The 18714-nt window shown below is 45.2% G+C and overlaps 1 protein-coding gene across 1 annotated transcript in view; it reads right to left on the reverse strand.

Annotated features, from left to right (window-relative positions):
• CACNG3 (calcium voltage-gated channel auxiliary subunit gamma 3) overlaps positions 1–18714 on the reverse strand; it is a 74914-nt gene that overhangs the window by 2910 nt on the left and 53290 nt on the right. The window contains exons 2-3 of the mRNA XM_035131593.2: positions 5284–5367; positions 1838–1978 (exon numbers count right to left, since the gene is read on the reverse strand). Coding sequence (XP_034987484.1) covers positions 1838–1978; positions 5284–5367 — 225 coding nt within the window. The remainder of the gene's footprint in view (positions 1–1837; positions 1979–5283; positions 5368–18714) is intronic.

The following is an 18714-nucleotide window of genomic DNA, read 5'->3' on the forward strand; positions in this document are numbered from 1 at the left end:
TGGGGTGCTGTGATCTCAAGTGATAACATACCAAGACCTCACCCAGAAAAAAGCACCCCCCCCAGTTTTTCCCCAGGGCTGCAATCTCATGGTGCATTTTTTGTGTGTTTTGTGTCGCCCTGAAAAAAGCATGCTTTTTGCGCTAAGTTATCTCACACTGGTCACATGACTTTTAGAAGACATCTGAAGGCAGCCCTGTTTAGGGAAGCTTTTAATGTTTAATAGATTATTGCATTTTAATGTTCTGTTCTGTTAGAAGCCGCTCAGAGTGGCTGGGGAGGCTCAGCCAGATGGGCGGGGTATAAATAATAAATTATTATTATTATTATTATTATTATTATTATTATTATTATTATTGACGGGAGCATGGGAGGGAACACATGGACCCTGGTTCGGGGACTCAAGGTGTTGGAGGGTATAGTAGGTTAGGGGGCACTAGAATGAGTCTATGGAATCAAGGGGGCTGTGGCCTCCCAAAGCTGACTGCTTTGATTGGTGGAATTTGCAGTACTACAGGTACCACAACATACCTATTCTGCATTTGCAAGAACTTGATCATTTAACGTGGCACAGAAAGGCAGCAGAATGAGACTGTCGAGAAAAGGCAGCCTGGAACAGGTGCATTTTGAAAGCTTGCTTGCAAGCCTGAGCAGAATCCGTCCTGCTGGGAGTTCTAGAACTGTGGAGCCACCAGAGAGGAAGTGCTTGTACTACCAACTTCATTTATTTTCCTGGTGGCCATACAAGGGGGATCTCAGAACCTGGCCTTAAATATCTGGGCAGGATTGTATGGCTGGAGGGAGTCCTTCAGCTACCTTGGTCCCAAGACATTTCTGTTTTCCAGTGGTTACCCTTTTACAGTACTGTGCTGCCCTGAATTATCTTATTTACTCCTCTGGTGGTTTCCCTAAAGGCAATTGCATCCTGCCAAGAAACAAAGGTTGACTTAGCTTTCCAGAAAATGCAGAGCATCCTCAGAAAAGCACAGCATTTTCCAACACACACACACACACACACACACAGAGAGAGAGAGAGAGAGAGAGAGAGAGAGAGAGAGAGAGAGAGAGAGAGAGAGAGAGAGACAGCTTAGCTAAGACATCACACAGGGCTTATCAGCTCAACCTTTAACTTCAGAATTAAGATGCTGCTGTTGAGCGCCAATTCTGAGTTTTGTAAAATACATCAAAGTACACAGAAACTGCTCTGAGAGGGATTCTGGGGCTTCAAATCCCTTTGAAGCTGCTGTTCCTGCAGCAGCAGCTCAGAGACATAAGAAGTTGCCTTATACTGAGTCAGACCTTTGACACTTCCAGCTCAGCATTGCCGACATTGATGGGCAGCAGCTCTCCGGGGTGTCAGGTAGGGAACATTCCAGACCTACCTGGAGACGCAGAGAATTGGACCTGGGACCTTCTGCATGCCAAGCAGGGGCTGTGCCTACTAAGCTTTGGCCCTTCGTGACCTAAGCAGTAGTTCTTGGCAAGGGTTAATGGGCAAGGAGGAGGAGGAGGGCTCAACCTACACACAGAATCACTGCATCCCATATCCAAATTGGGAGATGTTGGGGGACGAACCTGGAACCCTCTGCTTTCAGGGCAGATGTTCTGCTCTATGGCCCTTTTGGGACAGGTACCCAGATATCCCATTCAAAGGCATGCAAAGTTGTAAGAGACCATATGGAGCCAGAAGGGTGGAAAGCAAAAGTGTTTCCTTCCGGGAGTACGGTATCCAAATCTGTTTGGCCCCCCATTGCTGGGAATCAGCCTTGGCAGCAAAGGCCAGAGCTTTAATCTTATGCCAGGCGGCATATACAGTGGAGAAGTGACTTGGGACTCACCTGCCGATACAAAAAAAATCCCTGCACTCAAGATGACGTTGAGTTGGCTCTTGTAGAACTCACTGGCTGCCACACAGAGACCTCCGAAGAACAGCAGACCCACACTCAAGATGGGGAAGATACTGGATGCTCTCACTGCACCTGGACGAGGAGGAGCAAGCAGAAGGGGAAGAGGCAAATCCTGCTCAGTCTACACTCACAGAATCATGGAATCATAGAACTGTAGAGTTGGAAGCCACCACAAGGACCATCTAGTCCAACCTCCTGCAATGAAGGAATCTTTTGCCCAACACGGGGCTCAAACCCACGACCCTGAGATTAAGAGCCTCATACTCTATCGACTAAGCTATCCCTCACATCATTACCGTAGCATGTTAGTTAAAGCACTAGTGGAGGCTGGTCCATTCAGGCGACTGGTAATATGACATATTTATTACATTAGTACCCCACCTTTTCCTCCAAGGGGCTCAAGGTGGCGTGTGTGGTTCTCCTCCTGCTCATTCTATCCTCATAACAACCATGAGAGGTTGAGGCCGAGAGGGACAGTGATTGGGTCAAGGGAGCTTCATGGCCGAGCGGGGAGTCTCAGTCTATGTTAGTGCTGGTTTAGTTGCAGGTCAGCACGGAGACTCAGAGACGAGCGGTAAAGTTTTAAAAGAAACAGAATACAAACAGAGAAACCTATGGACAAGACTGGCCCCAGTAAAGCAGTCTTAAACTCTGTAGGGGAGGGCCCTCCCCCTCCCCTTGTGCTCTCTCTGCTTTTTGCTCTGCAAAGCTCTTGGAGACAAGACAGGAGGGGAGCTGAATACAGTAGAACTGGCTGGCTCCAGTTATAATCTCCATTATAACTGCTTTTAATTAACTTGTGCATGGATTACCCTGAGAGGGTGGTTTAGAAGGCAATGAAAACGGGAGGACCCTCCCCCCACTTACAAAGGGTTATGTTCTGGGACCCCGCATGCAGAAGTGAAATAGTGGGAAGCACCCTCTAAGCACCCTTAAATTTCCCTCTCTGCCACGCTCTCTCCAATCCAGACCAAATATACCGTATCCAAAAATATCCACAACTTGAACTGAAGCTCTGGGGTTGGCTGCAGGCTGCAGGATGAGCTGAAAAGTGGCTGCTTCTGCTACTGTACCACACACATCAGCTGTTAGTCAGGGAGGCTGAGCAGCCTAAATAAAGTCCTGCTGCGCCTCCAGTCTCTTCAGGGCTTCCTCCGCCCTCACTGATGTCCATTTCAGGCTCTGGGGAGGACTCTCCAGCTCTCGCCAGCCACTTCCAGGTTTGGATTGAATTAGTTATTTATTTCCTGGCGCCATGCGTATATGTGGTCGTGTGCAAGTCGTTCGCATGGAAGTGGAGGGATGCCTGCACATTCATGATGATGAGGATGAAGGAGGAGGAGGAGCAGGAGGAGACAAAACGAGAGTTACCGTAGTTGGCTCTGCCTGTCACTGGCTCTGGCGCCACCTACTGTTGGACTCCCTTCCTTCTGCCCCACCAGTCACTACTGCTCTATGGAGACACATTGTGATAGTGAGTCTGCGAAGGGCGCTGTTCCCACATCGGTTCCGCTGCACACAAGCCAAATAATACCGTATCTCAACGTGGGAATCGGTTCTCCAGACCGACAGAATAATTTCTTGCATTTTTGCTATTTCCTACATCTTGCCAGCCCGGGCAGCTGCCTAGATTTCTCCTCCTGAAGATCAGGTAAGCCCTGGAGCTTTCAATTTACTGAGAACATTTTTTTTTTATAGAAAGGACTATATCCTCCGCTATGTGATAAGGGATGAATTTGTTTGGTCTGCTTGTCACCGAGGACTGACTCGAATTGACGTTTCCAAATTCTATTGTGGATCAGAATGCAACTATCAGCTGGGCTATGCACAGAGGCACCAGCTTCCAAGGGTGATATGGGAGACAGGCAATGTCACGTGTGTGACATTGTGTGCGATGTCAGGGCATCAGAACAAGCCGGGGGCAGAACCGAATGTGGCGGCAGTATGGCTTCAATGACTGGTGGCTCCTCCTCCTCCTGCCATCACTACTGGCGGGGGGCTGATTCAACCGTCTTTCTCCTCCATGGCAAGAGGAGAAGGAGAAAGACCCAGTCACTGAAGCCATGCCATGCTTGGCTTCATGTTCAGCCTCCTCTGCCCTCTGATTTTTTGTGACATTAGGGGGTATAATATTGGAGGGTGCTCACAAGGGCTCAGCCCCCGTGAGTTGGCGCCCGTGACTATGCAGTTTGGTCCAAAAATGTCTGCATTAAGATATGCATCTTTACAATACAAATGCAAACAAAATACATATTTTGGGAAGGAAATGCACTGGAAAATGCGTATTTTCCAGGAAACATTGGGTACAAAACACACATCATTTACATGTGGATTTTTCATGGGTTCTTTAGGAAAGTCTGCAAAAATAGGGGGCAGAACAGAGCTATGACTGAGGGAAGCGGATAAGGGTGGGGCTTAAGCCGATCTGTCCATCCCTTCACTCATCTCATTCTGTCCAGGTGACTGGATTTTGAAAGTAGTATAAAAACTTGTGATGAGGGACGGGTAGAAATTCAACTTTGTTTGCATTTGGATGAGAAACTGCCTAACTCACCCTTGAAGAACTGAAACACAGGGATCCGTTGAAATTTGGACTTAATTAGCAACGCAGCTCTCTAGCCAAAAATAAAATGTAGAGAAATGCATATACTTGGGGAAAACATGCTTAAAATTGATGAGAATGACATTCAGCGATGCATTGTATTAGGAAAACACAAGATGAGCCTGCTGGATCAGACCAAGGGCCCATCTAGTCCAGCATCCTGTTCTTACAACGGCCTGTCAGATGCCCCAAGAGGAAACCCTCAAGTAAGACCTGAGCACAAAAACAGCTCTCCCTGCTTGTGATTCCCAGCACCTGGCATTCAGAGGCATGATTTCCCAGTGCAAAAAATATGAAATATGCCTGCCATAGAGAAATGTGTTTATCTGGAGAAATTCACACAGAAAGGTGACCAAGTTTCATGAGGATTAAAAAAAGCAAAAGCAAAAGAACCCTCAAACTGCTGCAGAAATATGAATTGTATTCAATATTGGGAGAACGAGAGAATCAAAATGGACAGATTTGCCTATCCCTTTCAGAGATACGATCTTTCGATGATGTCAGCCCAAGGGAGAAAAGGACATTGCCATAAATGAATGAAATAAGGAAAGTGATTAGTTAATGCACTGCATTGAGAAACCCACCCTTGATGCTCAGGGGAAATTCAAAAAGCTCCATCAGAAGTGGGATTCACACATACTATGACAAGGAAATCTCCAGCTGGATTTTGCTGGCTACTTAGTTCTCTACAGAGCCCCACCCCTTCTGTGTGTAGGCACGCCCACCCCACCCCCCAGCACAGAATTGTAGTTTCCCGGGAGGTTTAAAACCTTACGCAGGAGGTATTCAGCCGCATCCTGGTCATAGTCAGCATCTTCTGGGAAATGATTGATTTGCTTACAGATTCCTCTGAACGTCCCTAAGGAATAAAGAAGAGAAAATATGCTTAAGAACAACATAAGAGCTCTACTGGATCAGACCCCTGGCCCATTCAGTTCAGCACCTTTGTCTCCCCCAGCACACTCTCTCATTCCAGCACACTCACACAGGCATCCTAGAAACAAAGAATTGTAGATTCGGAAAGGATCTCAAGGGTCGACTAGTCCAGCGTTTCTCAACCGCTGTTCCGCGGCACACTAGTGTGCTGTGAGACGCTGGCTGGTGTGCCGCGACGTGCGGCGACGAGAAGGGCGATTTGCATTGTCACGTGCCTGACGGCCGCCAATACGCAGCACTGACCCGCCAGAAAGCAATATTTCTCCTCCTCTTTCCCAAAGCTCAGTGCAAATGAGCCTGGTGGCCGCCAATACACAGCGCTGACCCGCCGGAAAGCAATATTTGGCAAGTGTTTCTTACAGTCATAATTATAATATAGGGCGGCACAGAGTTTAATTTTTTAACTTTTTTAATGGTGGTGTGCCTCGTGATTTTTTTCACGGAACAAGTGTGCCGTGGCCCAAAAAAGGTTGAGAAACACTGGACTAGTCTAACCCTTTGCAATGCTGACAAAAAAAAACAACCCACCCACTTGCCCTCTGTTAAATTCTCACAGTCCGTCTTAAAACTGTCCAACATGGTGGCCAGCACCAGATCCCAAGTGGATTTCATAGTTTTACTATGATAGGGTTGGAAGGCAGCCTCAAAGGTTTACCCACCCCCATTGATGCAGAAAATACCCACAGCATCCCCGATAGGTTGCCACCTGGAATCTAAAAACCTCTAGTGAACAACAGCCCACCATTCTCCAAGCCGTTCAGTTTCCCTGCCAGACAATTTTGATTGTTCAGGTTCATAAGTTTGCTGTTCTAGCCAACGACGGCCATGGCAAATGTGTATTGGTCAACAGTATTGATAATATAGCACAGGATATACATCCATAAAATAAAAATTCATATTATAAAAAAGATTTTTCCAAGTTCCTGAGCATTGTGTACCTCTGACAGCTCCAATTCTAATATTATTTTGCCTTTTTAAAATCAAATTTGCCAGCATCCACGCTGTAAGAGACAGAATTTACCAGAGACACCAACACAATCAAATCAAATCAAGCCAAAACAATTTATAGCGATTTTATCTAACTCCTTTCCCTTGATTTATTTATTTTTTGGCAGCCAGTGCATAGAGGGCCACTCTCTGTGTTACGCAGCTATTATTGCCACTCCAAAGAAACCGAACCATTTCTGCCAGGGTGTTGCTACTTGCTTATGTAAAGAAAGGTTTCTGAAAGTGATCTCTTGTATCTCTATAATAAGGGGCAGGCTAGCAGAGAATGAGAGGTGTCTTCCACCTGAGATGGACCATAAAGACCAAGTCTGCCTGTGTATAGGAGCTTGTTTTAACAACATTCAAGATGGGCGGTAGGTTTCACATGGAGATGCTGCTCAATAAAGGCATTTCTTAAGGAAACTGGTGAGAGTTTGGTCAGAGAACCAGCTCTAAAATGCCCTGTCCTCAAGAGTGGGTATCAAGGGGGAAATCTGGTGTTTCTAATTAGCTGTAGGTCCCTTCTGGATTCTATCCAGAAGAGCCAATCCCTTAGTTGACACGTATTCAAGGTCAAAGCAGAGCTCAGATCTGGAAAATAATGATAGTCTAGAACATCTGGACAAGCTGCTTCCCAGAATTGGTTATCACCCAGTTCCATATAGCACAGGAAAATGCTCAATAGGCATATGGTAGTAGCAATTTAAAATAAATATACTTTAACTGAGCACAGTCTGCTCTTGCCGTAATTGTTGGCCAGTCGGATTCTGTATGAAGAAGAGCTGCAGATATTCCTGATGGTAGAGAGTATAGCTTCTGAAAAAAATATTATTCTGCAGTTTCCAAAATTTTAATGGAGTTCAAATCAGAGCAAGCGCTTTGCTACAAAATATCTTTAGGTTCAATCAGCTGCCCTTCCTTATTGCAATAGAACAGTGTTTCTCAACCTTTTTTGGGCCACGGCACACTTGTTCCGTGAAAAAAATCACGAGGCACACCACCATTAAAAAAGTTAAAAAAATTAACTCTGTGCCGCCCTATATTATAATTATGACTGTAAGAAACACTTGCCAAATATTGCTTTCCGGTGGGTTAGTGTTGTGTATTGGCAGCCGCCAGGCTTGTTTACACTGAGCTTTGGGAAAAAGAGGAGGAGAAATATTGCTTTCCGGCGGGTCAGCTTTATGTATTGGCGGCCGCCAGGCTCGTTTGCATTGAGCTTTGGGAAAGAGGAGGAGAAATATTGCTTTCCGGCGGGCCAGTGGTGTTTATTGGCGGCCGCCAGGCACGTGACAATGCAAATCGCCCTTCTCGTCACCGCACGTCGCGGCACACCAGCCAGCGTCTCGCGGCACACTAGTGTGCCGCGGAACAGTGGTTGAGAAACGCAGCAATAGAAGTCCATCAATGTCCTTATGGATTTCTGTGCTTTCACTTTCACTGTCTTCATATGACACTTCTAGGAGAGGGGTTCACTAAAGGGTACACCCAAGTATCTAAATGAGTGAATTTGTTCTATAACGTGCTGATCTAAGCACCATTTATAACTAGGACTGTGCCAAAAATCTTGGTCTTAATTTTTCTGTTAACAGTATGTGCTGAACGCTTTCAATAGATTTTTTTGGGGGGGGCAATTGGGAAAGAGAGAGGAGCACTAAATCATCTGCATACATCAACATTAAGATATTTCTGTGCCTAATTACTGGAGAGGGGGAGTTTGAATTGGCTAAATATGGCACCAAATCGTTAATATAAACGTTAAAAAGAGCGGGAGCCAGAGTGCAACCTTGTTTCACTCCTTATGACATTTTAAAAGCATCAGTCATACCACCATTTAAACCTACTCTGACCCTCTTTTCTGTATTACTGTATAGTTCTTGGATCAATAGCAGAAGTCTGCAGTCAATGTTAGCAATTTGAAATTTCTCCCACAGTTTGTTTTGATTAATAGAGCTGGATGCAGCAGCAAGATCAATAAAGGCCACATAAAGACTATCCTTAATGTTCTTAGTATATTTCCTTACAATACGGTTCAGAGTAAAACTTTAATCAATGGTTCTGTATCCTGTTCTGAATCCTGTTTGTTCTTCATGAAAAATGTTATCTTGCAAACCGGTCTGATGATTTTTGAAGGATGCATATAGCTCTGAGATGTCTAACAAGCTAATCGGCTGATAGTTTTGTGGATCCTTCCTATCACCTGTCTTATAAATCAGGAAAATGATACTCATTTTCCATCCAGAGGGCATTTGGCTAATATTGTTGATGGTGGTAAATACCGTAAGCCAGATGAGATAGACATCTGCCATTCTAAATATCCCTTAGAGAGCTCAGGTAGAAGAATATCTTCTCCAGGAGCTTTATTTGATTTCAGGCAGGAAATGAGGGCCTTTATCTCAGTAAGTAGAGCACAAAACTCTTAATCTCAGGGTCGTGGGTTTGAGACCCACGTTGCATGAAAGATTCCTGCATTGCAGGGGGTTGGACTAAATGACCCTCATGGTCTCTTCCAACTCTACAAGAGCCAGTGTGGTGTAGTGGTTAAGAGCGGTAGACTCGTAATCTGGGGAACCGGGTTCGCGTCTCCGCTCCTCCACATGCAGCTGCTGGGTGACCTTGGGCTAGTCACACTTCTCTGAAGTCTCTCAGTCCCACCCACCTCACAGGGTGTCTGTTGTGGGGGAGGAGGGGAAAGGAGATTGTTAGCCACTTTGAGACTCCTTCGGGTAGTGGTAAAGCGGGATATCAAATCCAAACCCCTCCTCCTCCTCCTCCTCCTCCTCCTCCTCCTCCTCCTCCTCCTCCTCCTCCTCCTCCTCCTCCTCCTCCTCCTCCTCCTCCTCTTCTTCTTCTTCTTCTTCTTCTTCTTCTTCTTCTTCTTCTTCTTCTTCTTCTTCTTCTTCTTCTTCTTCTTCTTCTTCTTCTTCTTCTTCTACAATTCTATGATTATAGGAGACTGACTGCCATTCAGGAAGGTTTGAGAAATTCTTATACACTGCTGGTACATGTGATTGCCCAGACTGACCACCAAATATGTTGGAGAAATATGTCACCCAGTCAGAGGCAGGAATTGAAATTTCCTGTGATGATCTTACTTCATTTAAACCCTGGGCCACCAGTTCCTAGAAATTGTCTTCCCTCTGTTCCATCACTGCTAGTCCCAATCCCTGCCACTGGGTTTTCGTATATTCAACTTTCTTGCTTTTGAGCAGATTCGTGTATTCCAATCTATGTTTGACCAAATTTTTCATGGATTCTCACGCAAATCCTTAATTGCCTTAGCCAAAACTTTCCTAGCCATTTTGCGTCGACCATCAAACCAGCCAAAGTGTGTTGATTGTGTGTAGTTATTAATTGTAGAAGTTATCTAATAGGGCCTGAGTTCTGTGAAAATTTGCTTGAAGGCACACTGGTGGAGGAACGGGCAGCGGGGGCAGGGGGGCGGGGCAGTGCATTGACCCTGGCACCATCGGGGAGGGGGGTACCATCGCGGCCGCCCCTGGACACATGATGCGCACCCCCACTACACCGGGCACCACGCCCCCATGGGGGGGTGCACCATGCCCCCAGGATGCATGCCACGCCCCCGTGGGCGATGTGCCATGCCCCCAGGACGCGCGCCACACCCTGCAGGGTGATGTGCCATGTCCCCGGGACGTGTGCCATGCCCCCAGGATGCATGCCAGCCATCCCCCCACCTGCTCTCTGCCCCCGGTGCCGGAGCAGGCATCAACATGATTTGGAGATTTGCTCATAAAAAGTTGGTGCAAACTCACCAGATAGTTGCTATATAGCAGGGGTTCCCAAACTACGGCCCGGGGGCCGGATGCGGCCCAATCGCCTTCTCAATCCAACCCGTGGATGGTCTGGGAATCAGCATGTTTTTACATGAGTAGAATGTGTCCTTTTATTTAAAATGCATCTCTGGGTTATTTGTGGGGCATTGGAATTCGTTCATATTTTTTTTCAAAATATAGTCCAGCCCCCCCACAAGGTCTGAGGGACAGTGGACTGACCCCTGCTATATAGTGCCTCTTGAATATCTCTGTTCAATCTGTGAGAGCATTTCAGTCTTTTCACACCCTGTATTTCCCCACACACCCCTGCAGATTTGGTGGTTGGTATGTGTTCTATGAAAGGACACGGGGTCACTGATATTTGAAAGCGATTGCTTTCTGTTTGTTCTATAATACTTCAAAGGTGTTCTTGGCAGTGAGTAATGAGGCAGAGACTATAATTTGATCGATAGCACTTCCACCATGTCTGCTCAGATAAATATATTGACCCTTAGATATGTTTACGGGACTCCCGTGAGGAATATAGGAATTATGTTGGAATACAAATTCCAATATTTTCAGGCCTGTGTATTATATTTCTTCTACAAATAACAATATTAGGTTAGGAAGATATCTCCCAAGCCTAAAGGTAGCAAAAGATCCCCTGTAGTTGCTCCAATTTGAACATTAACATCTCCACAAAAATGTATAAATGCTGAGGGGAATTTATGACTGATCTGTTCTGGTTCGGGATCTTACATCTGCCCAAATTTTTTTTTTCATGATAAATTTTTATTGATTTTCCAACAAAATTGATATATCAAAACAGAAAACAATATATACATCAAGATCAGCAGCGCGACTTCCTTCCTTCCAGCAAATGGTAAGTTATTTCAATCTCACATCTGCCCAAATTTTGGTGGTCAGTGCCAGACAATTAGTAGGGAGATATTTATACAGAAAAGAAAGATTCCTAATTCAGTTCTGCTTTGTATTGACAACAGATAATTATTTTGAATTCCAAAATCTGCTACCAAAACTTTCCCCTGCCAATGATATTGTGGCACGCCACCCCAAACTCTGAGCGGTGTGAGATTCCAAGGGTTTCTGGCACTTTCCCAAGGTTCATTTTTCCTTTGGAATGAGGTGCAGTGGTAGGGCTTCCATATTTCAAAAAGTAAAAACCAGGACACCATGAAAGTTGTTGAGCTATTTTTTAGGAAGACCTCAAAATTGTTGAGTTGAGCTTTCTTTCTTTATTTGGAGACTGTAGTGTCTTTAGGATAACTGGTTTATTTACATATATACAGTGGAACCTCGGTTTATGAACACCTCAGTTTATGAATTTTCGGTTTACGAACGCCACAGACCCATCTGGAATGGATTAATTCACTTTCCATTAGTTTCAATGGGAAAGTTCGCTTCAGTTTATGAACGCTTCAGTTTATGAACAGACTTCTGGAACCAATTACACCCATGCTTTGTGTTAAGTACACTTCAGGTTGAGTACTCCGCGGTCCCGTCTGGAACGAATTAATCCACTTTCCATTACTTTTAATGGGAAAGTTCGCTTCAGTTTATGAACGCTTCAGTTTAAGTACTCCGCGGACCGTCTGGAACAGATTAATCCACTTTCCATTACTTTCAATGGGAAAGTTCGCTTCAGTTTATGAATGCTTCAGTTTATGAACAGACTTCCGGAACCAATTGTGTTCATAAACCGAGGTACCACTGTATATACAACCTGAGCCTATGCTCGGAAGCAGCACCCGCCCTGTGGAATGCCCTTCCATCAGATGTCAAGGAAATAAACAGCTATCCTAATTTTAAAAGACATCTGAAGGCAGCCCTGTTAAGGGAAGCTTTTAATATTTAATGCTGTATTGTTTTAATATTCAACTGGGATCCGCCCAGAGTGGCTGGGGAGACTCAGCCAGATTGGCGCGGTATAAATAATAAATAAATAAATAAATAAATAAATAAATAATAATAATAATAATAATCTCTCTCTCTTTGCCTTCCTAGCCTGCAACCTTTGCAACCAACGTAGCTCACATAAACCAAATCTCCACTCTGGCCTTTTGTCTTTCTAACAAGCAGTTAAGGGAGTGAGGCGCAAGCATTTGCCCTCTGGCACAGAGCCACTTTCTTTGTTACCTTAAGGACACCTACTTAGCGGACCATTACCAGGGTGGCCTGGCTAGTCCAGCAATTGAATCTGTGCTGGATCCAGGACTTAGAAAAAGGACTGAAGCATACAGCCTATTCCTCCCAAATCATAATAATATAAAGGTAGTCAGCTCCCCACTTCCTTGGCCCCTTTTAAATTTCTCAACAGCTGACTGGTTAAAAGAGTTATGACCCTGTAAGTGGGGAGGAGGGTTGAATTCGTGTGACCAAATCTCTTGCAAACATATTATATCAAATTGCTGGAGCATACAAATAAAATCCTTATCCGCCTTCTTATTATCCCAACCCATCAGGTTCCATGAAAGAATATTAAGACATTTCTGGATGTTTTCTAATCAGTTATGGTATCTTAGAGGAGAGCTGAAGGTATCATAATATGTTTTTCTGTAATTACCCCTAGGCCTGGACTTATCACGAGCATTTGTTAATGGATAATCCCTTTGAGGTTCCGGTTTCCGCCTGCAGGAATGGCGGACCTGTTTTCCATCTCTCTGACCTTTGTAAGGAATTTGGCGGTTGCTAGGGGAGTAAATGGCAACCCCCTACCCTCTCCGGGGGTTACGGAGAGGGGCCGCTGGCCCGCGATGCCCCCAGACCCACTCCGACTGTTTTTGGAGTGGGGGGAGCTTGGGCTGAGCACTTACAAGGGCCAGGACTCCCGGACGCTAATCTGCATGGCGGGGATTTCCATGGTTAAAGAAGATAATTAGGCTTAAATCTATGGACATACTTCAGAAGGAGGGAAAGAAGCGCTGTTTACTGCTGAGAAATTTATGCTGCCGAGTGAGAGGAGTCAAAGATTGTACTGCATCTGGAAGAAGGATTGATGGGGACGGAGCGATAAGGGGAGTGAGTTTTTATTTTATTTTTTTTCTTCATATTGTTGCCTCGTACCTTCCCGGACGCGATGTCCTGGCTTGTTTGGAGTGAAAGAGAAGCAAAAGACTGTGTGAGTTGAACCTTATAACTGTTGTTACTGAGCATATTTTTTTAAAGATGTGGAGTTGCCGATGAGAAAAGCCCCCCCCTAGTCGGACGGAAGGAGTTCTGAATGCGTTCGGAGGATTTATGAGCTGTGACGCACTTTAAATTGGAGCAGCGACCTGAAGCTAAGTTCAGCTATAGGGCAAGGAGATCCATTAATTTACCAAGAGTCTATGGTTTGATGTTTGGGTCTCCTGCCTGGAAAAGCTGTAAATTCTATAATGATCGTAAATTTTCATGGCCATGAGAGGAAAGCGAAAGTGATTTGAGCTTTTTAAGATGGCGCTACTTCGAATTGCTTCAACGCAACAGGAGCTCCATTAAGAAGATTTATGGGGAGGCTGGACTGATTAACTCACACAGGAGAAAGAACATCTGTGAGACTTTGTTTGATATTTATATCAGCAGCTGGGAAACAATCGTGAAAGTGGAAAACATCTATGTGACTGTAAGGGGAAGATCTGGATTATTATGAACTTGAAGGACGATTTGAACTTTAGAAAAAAGACGGCAGTGGACAGTTGCGAGGAATTCCCAATTTCTTGAAGCATGGGAACCCAAATAAAAAATTCTTTAGATGATTTGGCATAACATTCGGTCTGATTGATATATATATGTGTATAATTTGAAATATTGAATGTGATATAATTGGTTTTAATTGGAAAATTAATAAAAATATTTTTTTTTTAAAAAAAAAAAACCTCCAAGGAAGGAGAGTCCATAACCTTAAAAAAAAAAAAAAAAAAGGATAATCCCTTTGATATCTGGAAAATGGATTGCTAGCAGGGTAGTTTGGAGGCATATTTCTATCTTGGGCATATTTCCCCCCCAAAACCTGCTTTTGGGCCAATATAATGAATCTTCTCTTCTTGTCTATTGGAGCATATCTGGATATTATTAGGCTAGGTGACAAGTGCAGGGCACTTGTGACTTAAGAACTTCTTGTTCCTTCCTTCAAATGGCCTTTTGCAGACTGGGGTGCGGGGACTTATTTGGACAACCTTTTAATTTGAATAACAGCTCTCTGTCAGCAAACATATAGAGACCAAAATTTATCCCATAAACCACTTCCCAAATCCAGGGAAGTCCCTACAATGGCTTGAATTCCGTCTTGCGGTTCAGAATATGTTTTCATTATTCTACTGGGTTTCTTCACTGGCCAGTTATGAACGACCATCTGTAGAAGATGTGGGGACCTCTTTCTTTTCACTGGAAACTGGACTTCCCTCCTCATTCGCTATCTTTCCAAGTACAGTGATACCTTGGTTTAAGAACAGCTTAGTTTATGAACAACTTGGATAAAGAACGCTGCAAACCTGGAAGTAGGTGTTTTGGTTTGTGAACTTTGGCTTGGAATAAGAACATGTTTCGCTTCCTGTTGAGTGTGTTCCAGGGCCGTCTTAAGCATATATGGCGCCCTGGCGTCGTGGTGCGACGGATCCCTGCGGCACCCCCCGCCCTGTTTTCCAGCGCAGTGGGCGGGCGGACGCAGCGTGGCTGCCGTGGCGTGCAGCTGCACGGTGCCCCCTGGCAGCCTGGCGCCCTGGCACCCTGCGCCACCCAGCCTGGCCGTAGGGGTGGCCCTGGTGTGTTCCATTTGTAAATTGAGTTCCCCGCTGCTATGGGAAAGCATGTCTTGGTTTAAGAACACTTTGGTTTAAGAACGGACTTCCGGAATGGATTAAGTTTGTAAACCAAGGTACCACTGTATGTTTATTAATCCAGTGTTCACTGCCTCTTCCTCCCGTCTTAAGCTGTAGAACAGGAAACGTGGAGTGCTGACCTGAAGCCTTCAGACTTCCTCTGAAAGATCCCAGATTGGGTTTTGAACAAATTAGATTGGGTGATGGACCAAGATCATTTCCATGGATGGTAGCAAGTGGGTTATCAGCATCAGTAGCCTTGGATCTGAAGGAATTAAGAATGGGAAACCGCTCTTCCAAGTCCATCTGGAGCACTCATATTGGTGTAAAAGCGGATTTCTGAGCTCAAGCTCCAACCTTGATCAATGCCATTTAATTGTTTGGTTACTGAATCTGATAGGGACTTAGAGAACTCACACCTATCCCCATATTGGTCTGCCTTCAAACCATCACTAACTTCAGTTTCTTTGCTGGTAGGTCTTACCTGCAGGGCTACATTCAGAATTCCTGACCAGTGTACCAATTATGGCGTTCAGGCCCAAAACTTCATTTTTCCAACGCATCAGGAGACGTAGGTCACATAAAAGTTCCCCCAATGAAGGAGATTCATTCTCTGTTGTGCCAAGATTGTTATTATGCCTAGCAGAGGTGTCATTATATGGATGAAGCTGAGGTTGCCTGGGAGCATATAAACCAACTTCTAACAAGTCCGGATCAATAGACCAGCTTGCTAAGCTTTCGTTAGAGGAATATGCAGCAAACCCCCTGACTTCGGCCTCTCCAGGCCCATGACTTGCACACTCAAAATGTAAAAGACCAGGCTTGTCCGTGTAAGACATATCAATTTCATCTTGCCACAATCACTTAACTTTGATTGTAAGGAAATTCTTCCCAACATTTCACCTAAATTGCAGCCTACAAAATTACAGTAAGAGAAATTAAAATATTAATAGGAACACCAGTAAATGTGCTGTATCGCTTGTAACTCCTGCAGCTGGGCTGGTTCTCGCATCCTGCCTTTCAGTGTTGCTTCTTGGGGGGGAGGAAGGGTGGGGGGGGCAAGTAAGACGGTTCTGGAAGTCACAAGAGGTGCATAAATAGGAGATGATGCTTTTTAGGAGCAAACCTTAGTGGATTAGCTTGTGCTTTTGGGTGTGTGGCCATATATCGGCTGCCTCGCTCAGCACCACTGATGGAAGCGGCCTCTCCTCTGCACATAGCATCTCCCTTTCCCCCAAGGGCCAGGCTGGCTCAGCATCCTGCGGTTTGAATCCAGCTCAGTTCCCTCGAATTCACATTGCTCACTCATTTCCAGAAACGGTCTCCTGGCCTGGATTCCTCGGCAGCTGCTTTAACTCTTTCTCGCCCTGCCCTACCAACCTCAGGAAGCAAGCCAGTCCTATGGAACACCCCCCAGATGGCCCTTCCCCACCCAAGACAATTTCCCTAAACTAGATCCAGAGCCTGGAATCAGAATAGACAGTGCAGCTCATCAACTAAAGCACGCCCTGGAGATTAACACCAACCCCCCCCCTACAAGCCCAGCTCTTTCAGACCCTCAGTCTGCTTCCACAGCAGTCCCCAGTTGAAGGTTGAGGATCTCCCATTCCTAGCTGGGAGTAGGGAAGGAGAGGGAGATTCAACCCAGTTCGTATTTAAAGGCGGACATGACTTAATTCACACTTTTTGAAACTATACACAAACCAAAACCCACACAGCCTTCAAAATCACAACGCAATTCTCTAATATGCATAAAAATGTACATATAAGGTAGAATGTGCATAGGAATGACATATTTTAGTAAACACAACATTTTAAAATGCATTCAGGGAAATTGCTTCGCAAAAATGTGAATATAACACAAAACTCCATTCGGATGTAAATGTTATTTGGAAAAAAGTCATACTAAAATGCTGGTGAATTTTCGTGGGGACTTTAACAACAACAGCAGCAGCAGCAGCAGCAGCTAACTGATGTGAAAATGTGGAGATCTGGACTTAAGAATGGAGAAATGAAAAAGTGAGACAAACTGAAATGGGCATATTTGGCTCTTCCTAGCTGGGACTTCCTTCAGATATCCCCTTTCATCGCACCCCTCCCACTGCTGCAACACTAATTTCTTTATTTGGATTTATATCTTTTTGTTCCAGAATGGCAGCAGCAGATCAGTCATTTCTAACGTGTCGCCTCCCAGATGCTTTGGAATGCAGCGCCCCTCAGGTCGCATTTGTTGCTTGAAAAGTGTTTGCTGCCATCCAGCTAAACAGATACACTTCCTCTGTAGAGAAACCTTTTGCCTGGTCCCTAAGCAGGGCCAGTTCTGCCATAAGGCAAAGAGAAAGGTGAGGTGCAGGCAGATGTTGGAGGTTAGGGCTGCGTCTCATTTGGCTGCACTTGCTACTTCTCAGAAGGAAGAACCACCTTGTGGGAAGAATTAATGTTTAGTCAGCTTCTGTGTATGAATGGGGAAGGACTGAGGCGCCCTCTTCTTAAGGGGGTTGAGGGGGCCTGTGTGTGATGCCGCATGTCATGATGTCATGATGCGTGTGACACTGCTCAACACCAAGGGGTGGAGCCAAATGCCCCCTGAATATTAAGGGAGCCGGCCCTCTCAAAAATACTTTTTTTTGGGGGGGGAGGACTGCTTCTGCCCCTAGGAGTTGGCATGCCTTTGGAAAGGGCACCATCATGTTTCTGAGCCAGTACGTTTCCGAGCACAATTCAAAATGTTGGTGCTGACCTTTAAAGTCCTAAACGGCCTCGGTCCTATATACCTGAAGGAGCGTCTCCACCCCCATTGTTCAGCCCGGACACTGAGATCCAGCGCCGAGGGCCTTCTGGCGGTTCCCTCACTGCGAGAAGCAAAGCTACAGGGAACCAGGCAGAAGGCCTTCTCGGTAGTGGCACCCGCCCTGTGGAACACCCTCCCATCGGAGGTCAAGGAGATAAACAACTACCTGACATTTAGAAAACACCTAAAGGCAGCCTTGTTTAGGGAAGTTTTTAATCTGTGATATTTTAATGTATTTTGGTATTTTTTGGAAGCCGCCCAGAGTGGCCGGGGAAGCCCAGCCAGATGGGCGGGGTATAAATAATAAATAAATAAATAAATAAATAATAAAAATAATAATAATAATAATAATGTCAGGTAGCAAAATGCATTGAGTCTGCCCCTGCCTAAGCAGCTTCGTAGGAAGACTTTGAACAGGAGTCCTCCCTTCTTGGCTCTGGAAGTGGATCCAGATCAGACCACACCTTCAGAGTCCTCGCTAGACATGGCCCGTAGTTTCTTGCATTCTTTGTCCCCAGTCCAGCTTCACTTCCACAATAGAGGTGTCCCCACCCCCAGTCTGGATGGTGTCTCCATCCCCATCCAAAGCCCTGCTATTTGAACGGGTCCCAAATGAATGACTACAGCACAGATGATCCCTTCTCGTCTGATGTGCTCTTCTCCTTGGTTTTGGGTGTGTGAGTCTGTGGCTGATCCTGATCCACCAATGACTCTTGCAGGGGTGTACCCAGGATCAAAACTGGGGGGGGGGAGCCATGGTCATTCAGGTTGTGACATTTCAGCACGGAAAAGGCGAATGAAACCAAAATTTTAAGAAAATTATATATAATTATAGCAGTGCTTTATTATGGTAGTTATTACAATTTTTTGCTTGAATTTTTAAATTTTTTTATTCTATT

Source organism: Zootoca vivipara, chromosome 14, assembly GCF_963506605.1.
Source record: "Zootoca vivipara chromosome 14, rZooViv1.1, whole genome shotgun sequence".
NCBI lineage: Eukaryota > Metazoa > Chordata > Lepidosauria > Squamata > Lacertidae > Zootoca > Zootoca vivipara.